At 33.5% G+C, this 18,325-nt stretch overlaps 1 protein-coding gene across 1 annotated transcript; it reads left to right on the top strand.

Annotated features, from left to right (window-relative positions):
- Positions 1-579: 579 nt before the first annotated feature.
- Positions 580-18,121, top strand: LOC135690055 (ribosome quality control complex subunit NEMF). Its single transcript, XM_065207505.2, has 32 exons — positions 580-731; positions 1,333-1,404; positions 1,974-2,076; positions 2,535-2,660; positions 3,032-3,177; positions 4,227-4,294; positions 4,551-4,640; positions 5,201-5,274; positions 6,147-6,199; positions 7,076-7,151; positions 7,418-7,558; positions 8,060-8,107; positions 8,290-8,450; positions 8,574-8,646; positions 9,107-9,171; positions 9,685-9,748; positions 10,220-10,308; positions 10,564-10,667; positions 11,150-11,325; positions 11,745-11,939; positions 12,287-12,483; positions 12,756-12,864; positions 13,284-13,318; positions 13,887-14,052; positions 14,514-14,591; positions 15,196-15,346; positions 15,565-15,599; positions 16,080-16,148; positions 16,498-16,604; positions 16,926-16,969; positions 17,177-17,256; positions 17,755-18,121. Exons 1-32 carry the CDS (start codon positions 673-675, stop codon positions 17,827-17,829), a joined length of 3,129 nt encoding a protein of 1,042 aa, XP_065063577.2. The 5' UTR covers positions 580-672; the 3' UTR covers positions 17,830-18,121.
- Positions 18,122-18,325: the final 204 nt, after the last annotated feature.

Below are 18,325 nucleotides of genomic sequence, written 5' to 3'. Positions count from 1 at the left end.
GAATTTGGGTTTTCATTAAAATATGTAGGGGCTATTCTCATGACCTTGTAGATCATCAAAGAAATTATCTTCGATCTTACGTTTGAAACTATTGACGTTCTTTGCAGATTTTAGTTTTGATGGTAGATTGTTCCAAATTTTGGGACCAAGATATGAGAGGCAATTTTGCCCTATGTTTTCCTTTCGGAAGGTTGGTTCAGTTTGTTTTTCGATCTTCGAGTGATTCTGCTCTGGCCTGCTGGTAAGAACATCCTCGACATGGAAACCAAGCACAGCTTGCATAGTCAAAATGGGGCTGAGTTTGTGCGTTTGCTAGCGATCTACGAAGGGAGAAGTCAATAAAATGTTGCTTTCTGTAAAGAATTCTGAGCCTGTCATTGATTTTGCCTAGGATTCTCACTTCTTCTGCTGTTTTGTGTCTTTTGTTTTTGCTTTCTAAACCTAGGGTAGCCAATTGCAAATTACCTTTGTAATAGTTAAGTTCGTAATTGTAGTTTTAATTGAATTGAAAATTTCCATCATTATTATACGCCCATCATCCTTCAGCGACGACAAATTCCACTTATAAAAATTCACCTCGTTTCCAGATTTTGATAACGAGGTTTGATCTCGTAGTTTCATGTGAAGGGAATTTTATATTTACAGAATTTGTAGCTGAGAGAAAATTCCGTTATGAAGTCAAGATTCACGACATTAGACCTTCAAGCTGTTCTTGCAGAACTTGCAAAATGGTAGGTTGTTAGGTTCTAAATTTATTTTTGTGATCGACTTATGATCTCTATCAGTCCTAAATCTTTATTTTATGCACCTCTCCTCGAAAAGAAATGGCCAAAAATATAATGTGTTCTTTCTTCCAATTAAGTTTGTCTGATAAACAGTAACATTTTTACTTATTATCAAATGATGCTACCAATTTTCTTAGTGTCAGTTGTAAAAGTCCTTGGGGGGTCTGGGGACAATTTCTGTGATGATACTTTCCGTTATCATGTTATTGGCTTATGCCATTAGTAATTTGTAGATTGATTGGCACTTTTCTTTGTCATTGTTTTGTTATCATACAGGGGTACACGTGGGCTCCGACACAGGTTGGAAAGTGGAGGGGCCAAGATAAAATATAATAATCATAACAAAAGATTTTAAAAAGCTCTATTGTTTTGCAAAAAAGTAAGGGGGCAATGGCCCCCCTGGCCCCCCTTTGTCGGAGGTCCTGGTACAGCTGCCACAATGCCCACTTGTATGTTTGTGCTGCCCAATTTCTAAGTATGATTAGTGCAGTTGTGTGAATGCATATTTCATGTAAATTTTGACTTGACACTGATTTTCTGTTTCCAGTGATGCATATGGTTTAAGGGTTGTTAATGTGTATGACATTGACAATAAGACCTACCTCATTAAATTATCAAGGTAAGAAACCTATTATGCAGAATTTGTCAAATGCAAGTTTGGGGCTGCGTAGATACATTTGTTTATTGTGGATAAACTTTGCTTGGCTGATATAAAGGAGGTGTAACAAAAACCATTAATCCTTAGTGTAACCCTGGAGGCTTATTAATTTAGTACGGTTTTAGATTGAGACATTACAACTAGCTTTTAGCTTTTAAAAAAATTTCAAGTTCATCTTATTTTCCAGTTTTATTCATAAATCTTAAAATATCAAACCCAAATTATAATCCAAGGCCAACAAGATATTTTAGTGCAAATTATTGGTATGTTCAATTTTCAGCAGTCTCTTCATCAATTATTTTAGTTTTTTATCTGATGCTGAAGGTGTTATACCAAAGTTCGTGATTAACGGTAGCTGAGATGTTGGTGCAACTAAGAACTGCCAGAAATTGAAGACAATTACTTAATATTTTTATTTACCAACCACCTTGTTTTTAGTTTTGAATTGAATCATTGTTGATTTAGTTGAATCTTTCAATGTGTCAAATTTTGAACTATCAAAGCCTGAACTGTTTCTTTCTATGTTTTAGTAGTGACAAAAAACTTATGTTACTAATTGAATCAGGAAACAGAATTCACACAACTGAATTTGACTGGCCAAAAAATATGATGCCCTCTGGATTCTCAATGAAGGTGTGCTTTAAAATATGTTGTATTCTGAAGTCACATCTTACTTTATTTCTAGAGAGCTTTAATTAATTCTGCAGTGCTTTAATTCCCTTTCAGAATACATTTAAACTTTTTTTGGTATTTTAAGCCTTTAGAGTATGTGTCTGTAAGAATATAGCTTAACTTTGCTCCTGTAGGCCATAATATTTATTTAAGACAATATGTACCAGAGGCTGAAAAAAAACACCCTTGATCCATAATTGTATTATTATGCTTAATACAAGCTTTTAGATACCTATGTACTAAGCATCATGCTTAAAACTGTTGCCTCATAGTTAACCAGACACCAAAAATGAGTTTTTAGCAAGATTTTACATAATGCCAATAACACTTGTTATGAAATTTGAATTTAAATTGGTTTGGTTAATAAACTTTGGTTAATGACAGTGTACTTGAAGCTCATGACAAAAATATCCTTTCAGTGCAGAAAACATTTGAAAAACAAGAGACTTGTCTATGCAAAACAACTTGGTGTGGACAGAATTGTTGATTTCTGCTTTGGTTATAATGAAGCTTCATGTCATTTAATTGTGGAATTATATGACAGGGTAAGATTCTTTTGGTTGAGTTTTCTAGATTATCCAAGTTAGCAGAAATTAGATCTTTTTTGCATGCAACATTTTAAACTAAGCAAAGCTAAGGGAAAGTTTATAATAATATTTCTTGTAATCTGTATAAAGAAAATGAAGGGGCTATTTCCTAGAAAGAAAGATGACCAGAACTTGAAATAAAAAGTGATAAATGATCAGGAAGAAGTTTATAACTTAGAGTAAGCCTTATCAGAATTAATTGGATTTTTCTACAATATTTTATGTATCCTATTTGCTTGTTAGCCTTGTAGTGCCTTTGTTATATTTGTTTAAACATTAAGATCTGGTTGTGGTTGTTCACTAAAGTATAATTCACATTTTCTCTACAGGGGAACATAGTTTTGACTGATCATCAATATACAATATTGCAACTACTGCGGGTTAGAAAGGACAATGAAGATGTCAGGTTTGCAGTTAGGGAAAGATATCCAATCGAGAAAGCACGAGAAGCTGAACCATTGATTACAATTGAAAGGTAATATTACCAGGGAGAGAGCTTAAAAACATTTTGTTTTTTAAGGCTCTGATGTCCTTTTCAGATCACTCAATTAGAAAGAAAAGTTATGTTTTGCAATTAAATTAATCTATTGTCAACTTTCAGACTTAAAAACGTTGAAAACATTCATTTAAGCTTCAAGTTCTTTCAAATGAGCTGAGAAAAGTGGACTCATAGCATGCTTAAATATTTGTATATTAAAGTTACTGTTCATGAGTCTGTCATAAAATGCTCCATGTTGCATTGATCGAGCTGTCCACACATTTGATGTACAGAACAGGATGGCTCTAAGTTGCTACTCTGAGTTTCATCGTCAAGCAACCTATTCTTTTGATATCTGTAATTAGGTAGATATTTGTATAAATGTCTTATAATTGTGAATAAGTAGGCAGAAATCTAAATCCAGGTATAGATCAATAGTGACACAAGGCAATGACACTATTGATTGATTCCCTGTAATATTTATACAGATACATAATAAAAAGATATAAAATTTGAGCAGCATGATGTTTAGTTCATTTTCTTAGTTTTTTAGGAAGACAAAAGTATATAAGCATGCTATTTATGCACTATTCTATGCTATTTGATTGTTAGAATTTATTTGCTTTCAGATTTTGTGAAACACCTTACGTGTGAAAATCAGAAGTTAGATACTGAAGTCTAGAAATGTAGAGGTGGAATGGTAGATTTAAATAAGTTTTCACCTCACATTACTTTTTGTTGCACCAGTAATTTCGAGAGATCTTAAAAATACTTTTTTATATTCTTTTTCTTGTTTTAATCCCATAATTCTTTTTTTTATTTATTTAGATCTTAAAAATCCCCATTCGTGTTTAGTGAAATTAAGTCTTGTTTTACTGCCAATGCTAGATTTTAGTAGCTTTGTTTGTTGCTTATTGTTTCAAATTCTTCACATAAAGTTACGTTATGATGTTATGTAATTTTCTGAACAAACTTTTAGGCAAGAAACAGATAAGCTTTATGATATGCTCTTATTATAACCAAATGAAATATTGTTTTATCTCTAGATTAAAAGAAATTTTGCAAAATGTGAAGCCTGGAGAGCAACTTAAAAGAATCTTGAACCCATTATTTAGTGAGTGATTCCTTTATAATCTCTTCAAGCCTTCCTCACTTTTTGTGACTTTTAAATGTTGAATTAAGGTTACTGCCATAAGATCTTATATTTTGCTAATTATTTGATATAGCTAATTATTTAAAGATCTGTGAATGTTACTTAACAATTTTTTTTAAATTCAATTTGAATTTTTTTTTGAATGCTTTTAGTTTCTACAAAGTAGGTATTTTTATATCAAGTATGCATTCATGATTTTCTTTCGTTTTTGCTTCAGTATTTGGCCCAGCTCTGCTTGAACACTGCTTGTTAGAGGCAGGATTTCCACCCAATTGTAAAGTAGGAGATGACTTTGCTATGGATAAAGGTAATTTCTTTCTTACTTGATTCAAAAGCCTTTTGGTAATCATAGGCTGGAAATTATTGGTAATATTTTCTCATTAATATGATACTTCCAGAGTAAAATGTGAATCTTTCTCTTTTACACGATTTACTTAGCCCTAAGAACTAATAGAGCTAAGGCATTTTGTATCAGACCTTATTTCCCATCCCTAAATGATTTGCTGAAAAGTAAGATACTACATAGAATGTATCATTCTACCTCAAATCCATACCTTGATATAAATATATTTTTGCCATTGGTTTTAATCCCTTATGTTTCACTCAGAAGTATATGTAATTTTTTCTGCTTTTTTATCATAATTTTTTTTAATTCAGACAGGATCTTAATTTGTTGAAGTAAATGACTATTCAACTATCATGATAAGAAATATTAAGAATTTTCTATAAATAGATCAACCATTTTCGAAGAAATTTCCTCCATAAATCAACCATTTTTGTGTCACTTGTATCCTCTTTCGATTCCCTTACTCCCATTTGTTCGGCAAAGTAGTAACATAGGATCTTATGGTAGTTCCTTTTTAATAGACATCGTTAGACTTCATGATGCTATTAAGATGGCCGAGACAGTTATGACTGATGTTTCAAATGGCTTAGAGAAGGTACGAAGCCATAACGTGTTGTTTTTAAAACCATTGCATCACTTTAATTATGTGTCGGATAAAATGTGTTCTTTCTACTTAGAGGGTCCATTTTTAGTGTTAACAAAAAGACAAATGGTAATAGCATCTTCCGGGTAAAGTTTTCTTTGCGTTTGAAAGCATAAAATGTCTTAGGGTGCTTTATTTGGAATTGGCCTTTGTCGCCCTTCTTCCAGCTACCTTCCCCATAATTCTACGTATGTAATACACCAATTCGACTTACGGCCTCATTTTGAAAAATTCTTCAAATTATTTTGTACAAAATTTTTGACCCCAGATTCGGATTGACAGCAATGATTTTAGTCTACTTGTAAGTTTTCATTATGATATTGCTCACGATATTGATTTTATGACGACATAAGGGATTTGACCGTGATTGGCGACTAGGGGGGTAAAGTTTCCCCCGGAACGATTTTTGCGGTCAAATCCTTTACAAGTTTTCAAACTTCATTTCTCGGTAAAATCTAAAATACAAGCTCAAACAATATGAAAAATGATATCCCGCCTAAAATTATGACGATAAAACCAAATCTGAGCTTAAAAAAGTCGTATAATTAAGTTTGGAGAAATTTCCAAAACGAGGTCGTTAATCGAATTGGTGTATACCCGCGGAACGATAACGCTCTACTATGTGCGAATATAATGCTCTCACATAAGCCTCCGTATTGAGCTTCATTGAAATCACTGGTATTAAGAATTGAGATACAGGAATTGTAATGTGTCATGCAGATGAAGCTATGTGTTGAACTAGTTTTGCTTATTGCCATGTCTTTTGCTTATTGACATATCTGTCTATTTAATGTGTCTACTATTTTGTGTCTTTTTCATTCAAGGGATACATCGTACAAAATAAAGAAAAGTCAACAGCTGGAAATGAACTTTTAACGTAAGTTTGCTAGTGGAAAAAGTACAAAAATGAAGTAAATTATTTTTATAAAACAGATAAGTTTCCTCGAATGCTAGGTTGTTTTCCCATACTCTAATTCTTGTATCAGATACTGGAAAGTGCCAAAGAAGCTCATACATTTATAAAACAGGATTTTAAAAGGAACAGTATTGCGCGTTGTTTAATAGGACTTGGAAACAATTTCCAATAACAGCGTTTTAGTCGATGAAGAGATATAACTGAAACGTCGTCCTGTTTTATTGCTCCATGTACTAAGTCGCTTTTCATGCCAACTATTTTATAATAGTGCTGACCATATTATTAAAGAACGTTTCTTCACAACTAAAACAAATTTACTTGAAAAAAATTTAAACCAACGTGTGACTTTTGCTATTGTTTACTGTAGTGGGTTTGATAAAAAGATATCTTACAATGAATTTCAGTGATTGAAACTACTTCAGTCAAGGTTCTAAGAAATGTTCGTTGAAAAATTTGGCGGGCAAGTTCTGGCAAAGACAATTCCTCAAGTGGTTAATGAATTCTTTATCCATGCCTCATTTCCGGTGGAAACATGTGACAGACTTACGTACACCTTTGACGGGCTTCTGGCAATGAAGATTTTGAAAGGCGCTGAAAACGTTTATGATAAAGAAACTCTTAAGGATAATAATCATGATATGTTTGACTTTAGGTTTTTATCTGTCAAGTTAGTAGTTTACACATTTCATGCTAGGTCGCCCAGTTAGGGTTAAAACAGAAGGAGGATTTTAGTAGCCTTACCTTCATGCGTACAGATACATCTTTGTCTATTTTATAGAACGTGAAATAATGTTCGATATTAGAATATCAATGGGTTAACTTGTAGTCGTTTTCCAGGTATACCGAATTTCATCCATATTTGTTCAAACAACATCAAGATAGCCCATTCATCGAATTTTTGTCATTCCAAAAGGTATGTTTGGTATCTATTTTCTTGTTATAAATTTGTTGCTTACCACACCAAACAAATACTTCACTTCTCTTCTTTTTTTGTAATCTAGTCCATGGCCCTTCATTTGATTTATTTTGTAAAATACTGTTAGTCGTTACACTGCAAAGAATATTTTCAAACATCCCAGAGATGAAGTCCAAAAAAGTCACCAACATGTAATTCCAAATGAAGTGTGTTAAACTGATGCACATTTAATTTTAATAGAAACGTTATATGATTCATTGCAGGCAGTGGATGAATTTTTCTCGAAATTAGAGAGTCAAAAATTAGATCTTAGAACATTACAACTGGAGAAGAATGCTCTTAAAAAATTGGAGAATGTGCGACTGGATCACCATAAAAGATTGGATGCTTTGCAGAAATCACAGGTATTTTATCAACTTTTCATTGAGCTAAACAATTAAACTTTTTAAAGGGCCATGACCTGCTTAATAATTTTAAAGTGCTACTGAGGTTTTTTTATGATATTTAGGACTTATATCTTTCTCGATTAGAATTTTTGATGACATTGTTAAGCTTTTTAGCCGCTGAGCTGTCTGTTAATTATTCAGTTATAAATCTAACCGTTACTTTAATCTTGGTAATCCATTGATACTATGTCGTCTTTACTTATTTCTGGTGTTAAAATTTATTTTAAATATTATAGAATGTTCAGATGACTCACTTGGATGGGTTGCGTTATTTTCATCTTTCATAAGTATTCTTGTGTTAAAACTCGTGCCAGAATGGTATTGGATTCAGCACTGTATAGCTTGCCAATTAAGAAATTGGTTTGTTTATATAGGAAAGATTGTAGATCAGTCTTCACTTTTGAAAGTTTTGACATTTTACCCTTATTGTCCTTGAAAGAAATAACAATGGTCTTTTAGGATATGGGGCTAAATAAAGCAGCACTGATCGAACTAAATTTGCCTCTGGTAAGTATTTCTTACGCAATTCTGTTTAAATTCTGCATGCAACATTGATGTTGGGTATTGCAAAATAGAAAGTACAAAAGGCTTTAAATTGGTTTCTAGCTTCTCATGTCATTGTAAATGATACTCTTTATCAATTATTCTGTGTCTTCTAATAATGCCACACTTGCAAATTGTTACCACAGGTTGACCAAGCAATAAAAGTTGTCAACAGTGCAATAGCCAATCAAATTGATTGGGAAGAAATTAACAATATTGTAAAAGAGGCTCAGGAGCAAGGTGACCCTGTGGCATGTTCTATAAAAGAATTAAAGCTGGGAACAAATCAAATTATGATGAAGCTAAAGTGAGTTTAAACTCAGAATTTCGCAGTTTTTCCTTGACTTTTTGGCTTTATTTACTAATCATTTGCACGTGTTAAGTATTGTTTGCTCAGCTTCTTTCCCTCATTCTTCTTGTTTTTTTAAAGGAATCCGTACGATAATGAAAGTCAAGAAAGCTCCTCGGATGAAGAAGCAGATTCAAGTAGAAGCAAGAAAAAGGTTTGTTTATATCTAGAGTTCATTCGAGTGTCTTTTTGAAATTGATTGATAACAAGGATTTATCATTGGCGAGCATCAATTGTTGAGCGTTTATATACTTTTCTTCACTTTCATGAGCAAAATGTCTTTATGTTTTATTCTCGTACCACAGCTTTTTACCATTTTTGATAACTGCAGCTATTAGTTTTTATTGTTACATTCTACCCCCTATAGAGCCGATAAAAATGCCTTTTCAGTCGAACCGATATTTATTAGCGTGATAAGTAAGTGAGAAATTTGTCTGTTATGTTCAAAGTATTACTGATAGTACTGAAACTATTTCCTTAACTTTTTCTTGTTGCATTTGTAACTAAATTTTAATGATAAATTGTCGCTGCCGATGAGTATACTCAACAGTCCATTTTTATTGCTATAAATTTCTACAGCATTTTCAGTTTATTTCTTAATTTCATAAAATCAGAAGAAGCAAGATTTCATCCTTGTGGATATCAGTCTTGGCTGTACGGCATTTTCCAATGCAAGGCAGTAAGTTTTTTTGAATACCTTCGAGGCTACCTTAATATCTCTGAATTCCTTAAATGCAGGGAATAGTGAATCATTTAACATATCCTCATGCATTTTGTCCATTCTATTTGTGGCAGTGACTTCACTAACTTGTTTTTGACTTATTCTCGACAGAATGAAGCAGTAACACACTTATAAATCTTAGGTTTGTTGACATGCAATAGGAGCTCTTTCAGATACCGATCATTTACCCAGATTCTCTGACATTTTCTGATAATTCTATGAATATTGGGTTTTTGAATATTTGGGATATCCGCTTTTACCTATGCATTTAGCCCTTTGACTGAAATTTTAGAGATCTTCACTCTTCGAGGATTCTATGGGTTTTAGTTTCCATGCTAGAGAAGCAACTAGTGTTGTAATAAAGGTATATAGGATGGATAAACAACTTTAAAAAGGGTAATTTAAGACTGGAGTATTGCTTTTATTAGAGAAACTTGAATTATGAATTGAATGTAATTTATATGATTTTAGATATCATGACAAAAGAAGGCATGCTGCAGGTAAAGAGCAAAAAACGATTGATGCATCAAAAAAGGTAATATTTTAGAAAATTTTGTGTTTGAAGCTTTTTGATTTGTTATTTTAAAAAAGGAAAGAGTTTTTATTTTTTTGGACGTGAAATTTTCTTAAACCTGGCCATCAGGTTTGTTATTATCTAAGAATTTGGACCACAAGTGTTCTTTTCACACGTTCTAAAGTCGTTTTTATTGTATCAAATCTTGTTCTAAATTAAATCTTTTTTATTATGGACCTCTTTTCATGATATGGTTTGAAGTGATTCAGATTTTCTTGAAACTTGGAGTTTGTAATCTCTAAGTACTTTTCCTTCTGATCTAATTATATTTTCGTTAACTGTTGGCGACATTTGCAAAAGAATCTATTGATATTATTTGAGAGTAAAAATAGGCTACTTTTCATCTTTTGGTGTCATTTAGAACAGCTATAATATGTCAGTGGATCAAACAGTTTTTCATAAATTTTGTTCATTTTCTTCACATCGACGAAGGCGTTAAAATCAGCTGAGAAGAAGACAAAGCAAACACTAAAGGAAGTTGCAACTTCGGCTGTCATCAACAAAGCCAGAAAACAATATTGGTGAGGCAAAGTCTTATTGTCTTATCCTTGATATTTAAAAGCCTACTTGATCTTGGAGTTTATGACATTATGTAATCTTGGAAAAGAGCTTGTGGTTTACTGACCAATTACAAAGTTCTGAGATTCAATGCCCAGTATTGAATTAGCTGTGTTAGAGAACACTCTATATCTAACTTCTGGATTTGAAGACATGTGGCATTATCTTTTGTATTCTTTCTGTATAATCTTTTATAATTCTTCTCTCGATTTTAACAGGTTTGAGAAATTTCTTTGGTTCGTAAGCTCAGACAATTACCTTCTAATCGCTGGAAGGGATCAGCAACAAAATGAACTGTTAGTCAAGCGATACCTCAAGCCAGGTATTACACCTATCTTTGAGATCAATTATAAAGAAAGATTATGAAGAATTATCTAGGTTCTGTTGTTAAGATTCTGATTGTACCAACATCCATTTCGACACGAACGTTCTGATTATACTTGCTATGCTGCGTTAGGACTGTTCAACAACAAGGAAGGTGTAATTTTGATTGGAGGTTTTACTAAGACAGTTTTTTTAATAATTTTGCTGTACAATTCTTGTTCAAGATGTTCCTTGATTCAAGAACTCTGCAGTGTGACCCAAACGTTTCAAATTATTTTCTATCAAGCTGTCTTTTAGAATATTTTTTCTTAGTTCATCTGTAGCGAGTCCTTTCCTAGGTGCAAATACCCTTTGTAGAGAATTGTACATGATCTAGATATTATCTATATAGAGGATCGATTTAGACAGTAGTGTTATCACTGTTTTTTGCAAAGCAAACAGACTGTACCATTTTTATTATTGCACGACACATATTTACAGGCGATTTGTATGTCCACGCTGATCTACATGGTGCAAGCAGTGTTATCTTGAAGAATCCTACGGGACAGCCTGTTCCGCCTCGAACCCTTAACGAAGCCGGGACTATGGCTATCTGTTACAGTGCTGCATGGCAGGCGAGAGTGGTCACCAGTGCGTGGTGGGTTTTTCACCATCAGGTAAGGTTCCATTCTGTTAGCTTTAAATTGGTTAATGATTAAAGGCTTATATATTGCTAATTTTGTACACAAAACTTTTATCATATCATTTTTAGACTCCGAGAAACGAAACTCCTGTAAGCCAACTTGTTTGAGGCATCGGTTAATGTAGGACATGGTGAATGCAACAATGTGGAAGGTTTCTGTAGTAGCGCTCTAGGTATCATCTGCAGATCTAGAAGAAGTTCTTGAAGGGGTTCTCCAGTCTTGAGAATGTATTGCAGTATTCACAAATAAAAATATTATAATTTCAATACTTGGAAATTGTAAGGTATGTTGGCTCTGAAATCTGGTTGCTAGGGATGGTTCTGAAGGGGTAACGAACAGTTAATTAACTGTTTATGAAGTTTCTAAAAACCATACGAAACCCTTTCTTTCAGGTGTCCAAGACTGCGCCCTCAGGAGAGTATCTAACAACCGGAAGTTTCATGATTCGTGGAAAAAAGAATTACTTACCCCCGTCGTACTTGATGATGGGCTTTGGAATCATGTTTAAACTGGATGAGACGAGTGTTGGGAACCACTTAAACGAACGGATGCCAAAACATATCGAAGATGAATCTGAAACTTTTAAGGTTCAACTTTTCATTCAATCTACCTTTTACGTTGGCCTGTTGCTTTTTTATGATTCTTATCTCTTGTTTGCTTTGTACGTCTAAGATTGGCCAAAGGTAATAATGATTAAATTACAGTTTTCTAGTTTTAAGCTTTAGCCAATTTAGTCAGTTAATATAAAGTTTATTTGTCCTGATGCTGGTTTTATTTAATTCCCAATCCAGTGCGACAGGTGTGGATCTTGTACCAAAAAGTTTGTTTATTTTGATTGAATTTAGTTCGAAAGATAATGACTATGTTAATAGTAGTTCCAAAGATAATGTTATTTTTTTATGTTCTTGTATTCAAAATGCACTTTCTACTACAGGAAGACAGTTCTGCAAACCCAGACGAACAGGAAGATGAAATTGACCTTTTGGAAGAAATCGATGAAGCAGATGAAATGTCACGCGATTCACCAACTATTCCAGACATTGTTGAAAATCTGACTGACGAAGACGATGAAGAGGATTCTTCCCAATACCCCGATACATCACTTCAGCTGAAATTTGTTTCCGGAGAAAAGTATGTTTTAGATTGCAAGACTCTTCTCCCACTCTTTAGCAAACTATCCCTTAGATTGATACTGAAGATATAAATATGAAGCGTTTCTGGGAAGCAAATGAGTTAGGATGAAAAATTAGAAAATTAAAGTCTGCTAATGTTTGAATGAAAATTAAGTGATATAACTTATGAATCAATGTGACACATCAAACACTTGAGTAACTGCTCGTTTAACATGCTGCGCGTTTTAGTGGCAGCAGCTGATCTCATCTTTTATGGTTTTTGTCACTTAGTTTCGAGCTGAAAGTAGATTCGAGAGCTGCAAAATCGACAGATAATAGTGATGGCATGATTGACTTTGGAGATGGAGAAAAGGTTTTTATTGGCGAAAAGCAAGAAACGGTAATATTACAGATTTAAATTGAATATAGATCACAGTGTATTCTACTTACTCCACTTATCATTGATCCAAGAGCGGGAACACTCCTGAAAATCCATGAATTCAGAAAGTTTGATACAAATGCAGTCTGGACTTCAGAACATAAATAACGCTTGCATTGAAAGGCCCTTGAGGTTTAAGGGTTGTGCTTAAGAGTTCTAGTTGCTAGTTAACCCGTTTGATATAGTTTCTAGTTAACTCTTTTTATACATTGCCTTGTTAACCCTTTTTATATAGTTTCTAATTAACTTATTTTGATTTTAGTGTCTTTAGATATCATTTAAAAATCTGGTTAGCATTGTCACATATCATCTTATACTTCTTTGTGTCTCTGTTTCTTTCTGTCTAAGATCTTAAGAATACCATGTGACTTTCTTTACAGCAAGGAAAACCAAGACTTTCAGCAAAACAAAGAAGGTTGGTCAATTTTTTATAGTTGATTTTCTCACTCCTAATAAATAATGTGTTTGTAATGTAGTTTACTTTTCTCAATAGTGGCAGCTTCCCTTTAGGCTAAAAAACTGAACTGTATTACCGCATACTAAAGGCTCTACTTACCCCTCAACACATTTGCTAGTGTAAACATTAGAAGACGTATAAAATGAACGAACATTTATATCCAGTTGTCCGTTGAAGATGATAAGGGGTGCTGAGTCAACCTTTTCATCGGCATCTTGTTTAGACTAACGTCCGTTCCACTAACGCTTCATATAGCTAAAGAACCCAAAATGGCTTTCGTTGTAAGGAAATATTCCTATGCTTTAAAGCTGCAGATGATATATTTTTGTATAAATGGCTGTATTATCTTTAACACAACTTTTGACTGCACCCAACTCTATTAAACAAATTCCATGTGCTCATATTTTTCTCCAATCAACTTACATCTGGAATGGATGCAAAATATTGATACACACCGTTTATATTCTTGTAATCAATCTAGTTAGTTTTAAAGTCAGTCATTACACTGAATAAACCCATTTTTTAGAGATCTTAAGAAAAAATCGAAAGGAGCAAATGAGATATCAGTGACAGAGGAAAACAACAGAGCAGATTCTGTTGCCTCAACCGGAAAGAAACAAAAGCAAAATCTACAAGAGTGTACGCAAAGTGAACAGCCTTCATCTCAAAAAGCTTCAAAACGAGGACAAAAGGTAATGGCATTCCAATGTTTCATTATATATTTGAGTACATCAGGGGATATGAAAAAGTCGTTAATAAAGAGAGGTGATCAAGGAAATTAAGAAAACAAGCAATGAAATGAGAAAGATAGGCCATCTTCAACCTAGCCTTTATTGAATTCCGATTGCTTCCTTAGTTTCTCTGTTATAGCAACTACCAGCTACGAAATATCTTGAGCCAATGTAAAATGTTGCAAGAAATAGAGCTTTGCATTAAGACATATGACTTGGCGTTAACAATGACTTTGCTGAGGCTGACTTGGACAGCTGAAGCCATTAGACGTTGTTTATTCATTTGTCTGTGAATAAACAACTCATACGTGACTGCCTATTTCTTTTCAGTTTCTCATTTGAAACACAATTTGTATCCCCAAAGTTGTTCAAAAGTTCAAAGTACTATCAAGGATCCTTTTGCAAAATTTCATTTCTTTCAGGGTAAATTGAAGAAAATGAAGGAAAAGTACAAAGACCAAGATGAAGAGGACAAAGAAATGATAATGCAGCTGCTTGGCGTAAATATCAATTCAATATTACCCTTATAGATATTCGTAGATATTGAATCATTATTACACTTAAAGAGGAAGCGAGTAACGGTCTTTGGTTATTATCAAATGGCTTTTCGATATAACCTATTATAACTCAAGACTTCAATAGCTCAATACACTATTCATAGAAGCATCGTATATATACAATCCCCTTGCTGCATATAATCCTTCGAGTTTCTAATAATCCATCTTTGACCGCTGCAATATGCTGGCTAAGCCACCGAATATGTTAGCTACTTAATACATTTAACATGCTCTTGGCCGTAACAACAACTTACTTCCTATTCAACTTATCCTTTACTGAATAATTGTTGAAGCTGCATTCAAAATTTCTTTTCTTGGATATTTTCAGAATATTTCTTACCCAACTGCCCTCTTCAGGGTTTTCAACGAAGAAACAGATGCCGTTGTATTGTTGTATATATTCTATTTCCTGCTGGGAACTCTAAATCAGATTGCTGTGTCAATCTAGGTGTCTTTTAACGCGTTTCTTTCAAATGAACCTATTAGGTTTTCTTGTGTAACAATTGAATGTTGATTGCCTTAAATACCTTGTGATATTCCATTCTAGTCCGCTGGAGATGCAAAAGAAGCGAAGAGCAAAAAGAAGGGCAAGAAGGGATCGAAGCAGGTGCAACAACAAAGGCCACAGTCTGGGAAGGGTGCGAAGAAAGTGCAGGAACAACCGTTGATTCTTACCTCAGAAATAACCGAAAGTGATGGTAAGAACAGCAAATCGAGTCTTTGTCAGTTTGAGTTGATTATAGTGCTAATTTCTAAGTATCCGTGATTTTTGCTTTTATCTATAACACAGCAACAAGAGACCATGATACCGTTTGTTTTTATGTAGCTTTAATACTTTTCGATACCGTTTATATTGAAAAGATCATGATTCCATTTGTTTTGATGTAACGGCTTAAAATGTGTTGTGTTCCTTCAGAAATCACAATCTCTACAGAATCTTCAACTAGTACGGTAAGTAAAAAAAGTAAACCTTTTGATACAAGAGAAAACATATCTAAAACTGTTAAATGTCTATATGAAAAGCGTATAATTTTTATTTCTTACCGTGTATTGAAAGCAGAAGCATTTTTATTTGAAATTTGTGTTAAATATAGAGGGAAACTAATTTCGCTTTGCACTGTATATTGGTTTTGAACAATTTTTGTCTCGTTGAGAAAACAACTTTCTTTTAATTGTGCAAGTTATCAAAAGAAATCTTTTATATCATTATTTTGACATTTTTTCTGTCAAACACTGAAAGGAACCTTTATATGCATAAAATGAAGAAGCCCACGAATTCAAGCTACACATTATTTATGAATGAAACCATAAATTTCCTAAGCATTTAAAGTAAATGTTTTTTTGGCCAGATTATTTATTTACAATTCGGTTCTGTAGTTTTGTTTTATCATATGTTAAATCTTCTAGTTTATGTTCTTGGTAATATTTCAGATGAGTGCACTTACCGACGAAACTGTTGAAGATGAAGAAGATGGGGCTGCTAATGAGGAATTGGATAAGGTTTTTTCACACAATCTTTTCAGTTTAACTTTTCGTAATCGACTTAAATATTAGTTTTATGTATGGCAACAGTAAATGACACGTTACCGCTTTTCCTTGTAAAATTTGTTAGTAAGCGTTCTACGTGACCGCCTATTTTGAATCTTGCTTGTTGGCTCCATTTCAGCCTATTTTTCATAAAATTTTCTTCGCAAAACAGTGAGACCTTTTGGGCGTGGTATTTAAACCTTTCCCCGAAAACGTTTTGAAGAGAGCCACAATATTTTTCTGGACAGTGTATGATAGTCTTCTGTGTTTTGAAAATTATGGTTTCTTTACACCAGTATCAAATACATTTTTTCCGTTTTAGGAAAATGTTTCGGTTTTAGATACACTGACGGCTAGCCCGATTACTGAGGATTTGTTGCTTTTCGCCATTCCAGTTTGTGCACCGTACAGCACCATGCAGAATTACAAGTAAGTTATTTTATGGTAGTAACTCTTCATTAGCTTTGCTTCTTTTTGATACAGCTATCCATCACTGTGAACAGAATGTCAGTAGCAATGATAATGAGGGTAAATGAGGCTTTGGAGAAGATATAGGAATCCATGCTCGATCCTTACTGGCAATCTTTTTTGCCTGTACGCTGATATCTTGTTATCTTTAATTTCAACCACATTATTTTGATAAGCAGTCGACTGTTATCAATAAAAAATAAATGTTGCATGGCTCGGTGATTCGAGTATAGGTTGGTTGTAGTAGCCATATTTTCATTTAATTTATTGCCTGTTTTTAAGGTATAAAGTCAAAGTAACTCCAGGAACTGGAAGAAAAGGAAAAGGTTTGGTCCCAACTATTTAAGTATAATAAATACTATTTTAACATCTTTTTAGACTTAACTTGGTTAGTTTCCGTGATTATTGGAGCATCCTGCAATGCTTTGATTTTCAATTTTTTTCCTGCATGCTTTCATTTTCAAGTATATTGTAGATCGAGGATAGAAGAAAAAACTTAATTGAAAGTGATAACTTGTCTCTGTTTCTTCTAGCTGCAAAGACTGCCTTGCATTTATTTTCTACCTCCAAAGAAGCCACTCAGCGAGAAAAAGATCTATTTAGGAGCTTAAAAGTACGTTATATATGTTGTGTCTTATTTCTACTGGCTAATCAGATTCTAACAGACAATTCTGCCAAGGATGTATTTAATGTGTCTAATTGCCTGAAAGTTAGATCCCAGTTTGGGAGAAGATGATAAATTGCAGGGCTGCATGAAAGAAGATGATGCGGACATTGCAATAAAAATAATCAGTTAGCTCGAAATTTCGTGAAGATCGATAATTTTTTTCTTCGCATAACCCCACTGAGCCATATTCTCGTGGTCCTTTGCTCGTTCTCATGGCCCTTTTATGGATAATTATTTTGGCATTGCTCATTCAATAGATGATAGTTTATCTGTGGGAAAACATTCTATGAATCAAGAGCCTTTGCTTCGTGCTGTTTCCCTAAAATATTGGATTACTTGAGACCAGTTCTGAGGATTTTTGATTCTCTGAAGATCAAACTTTTAATTATACCTTTGAGTGTCCTGGATGAGTTTATCTCTAATTTGATTCTTTGAATTTTTTAGGATGTCGATGTTAGCAGAAATATTCCTGGCAAAGTGAAGATATCTGCGCCAAATTTACAGAAGTCGAAAAAGTGAGAATCAAGATGAAATTTGGAACTTTCCCAACAAATGCACATATGCTGAGCAAAAATACTTGCTTCCGTAGATCAGGAATCTTTTTGAAGAAAATTCCGCATGAAAACGGTCATCATTGATGAGCTTGATCCAAGACCTTCTAGAGTATCGATTTGGTTCCAGCATCCCCTTAAGCTCCAGAATTTTTTCTTGTCGTGTCTTTTTATAAGAAGAATACGAACTAGAAGAATATAAATTTCCAAAAATTGTATAATTACAGTATGTGATATTATTGTTACGATTGTTTGCTGAATTGGAGTGTGAATTTTTTTATTCTTAATCTGTTAATATGAACGCTATTTTGTATATTTTAGTATCTCTGTAAAAAAATAACACTACAAAATTAAGGGCAAAAAAGCTCCTTCAGGAAAATATGCTATTGACATCAGTAAGTCAGTGATGAGGCTACGGTCCCACATTCCGGAATAAAAAGCTCAAAATGCAGGGCTGTAACGAA

The sequence above is a fragment of the Rhopilema esculentum genome, chromosome 10, assembly GCF_057945365.1.
Source record: "Rhopilema esculentum isolate cy_ngs chromosome 10, ASM5794536v1, whole genome shotgun sequence".
Taxonomy (NCBI): Eukaryota; Metazoa; Cnidaria; class Scyphozoa; order Rhizostomeae; family Rhizostomatidae; genus Rhopilema; species Rhopilema esculentum.
The sequence above is the reverse complement of the archived record's forward strand: the minus strand, read 5'-3'. Positions and strand labels throughout refer to the sequence as shown.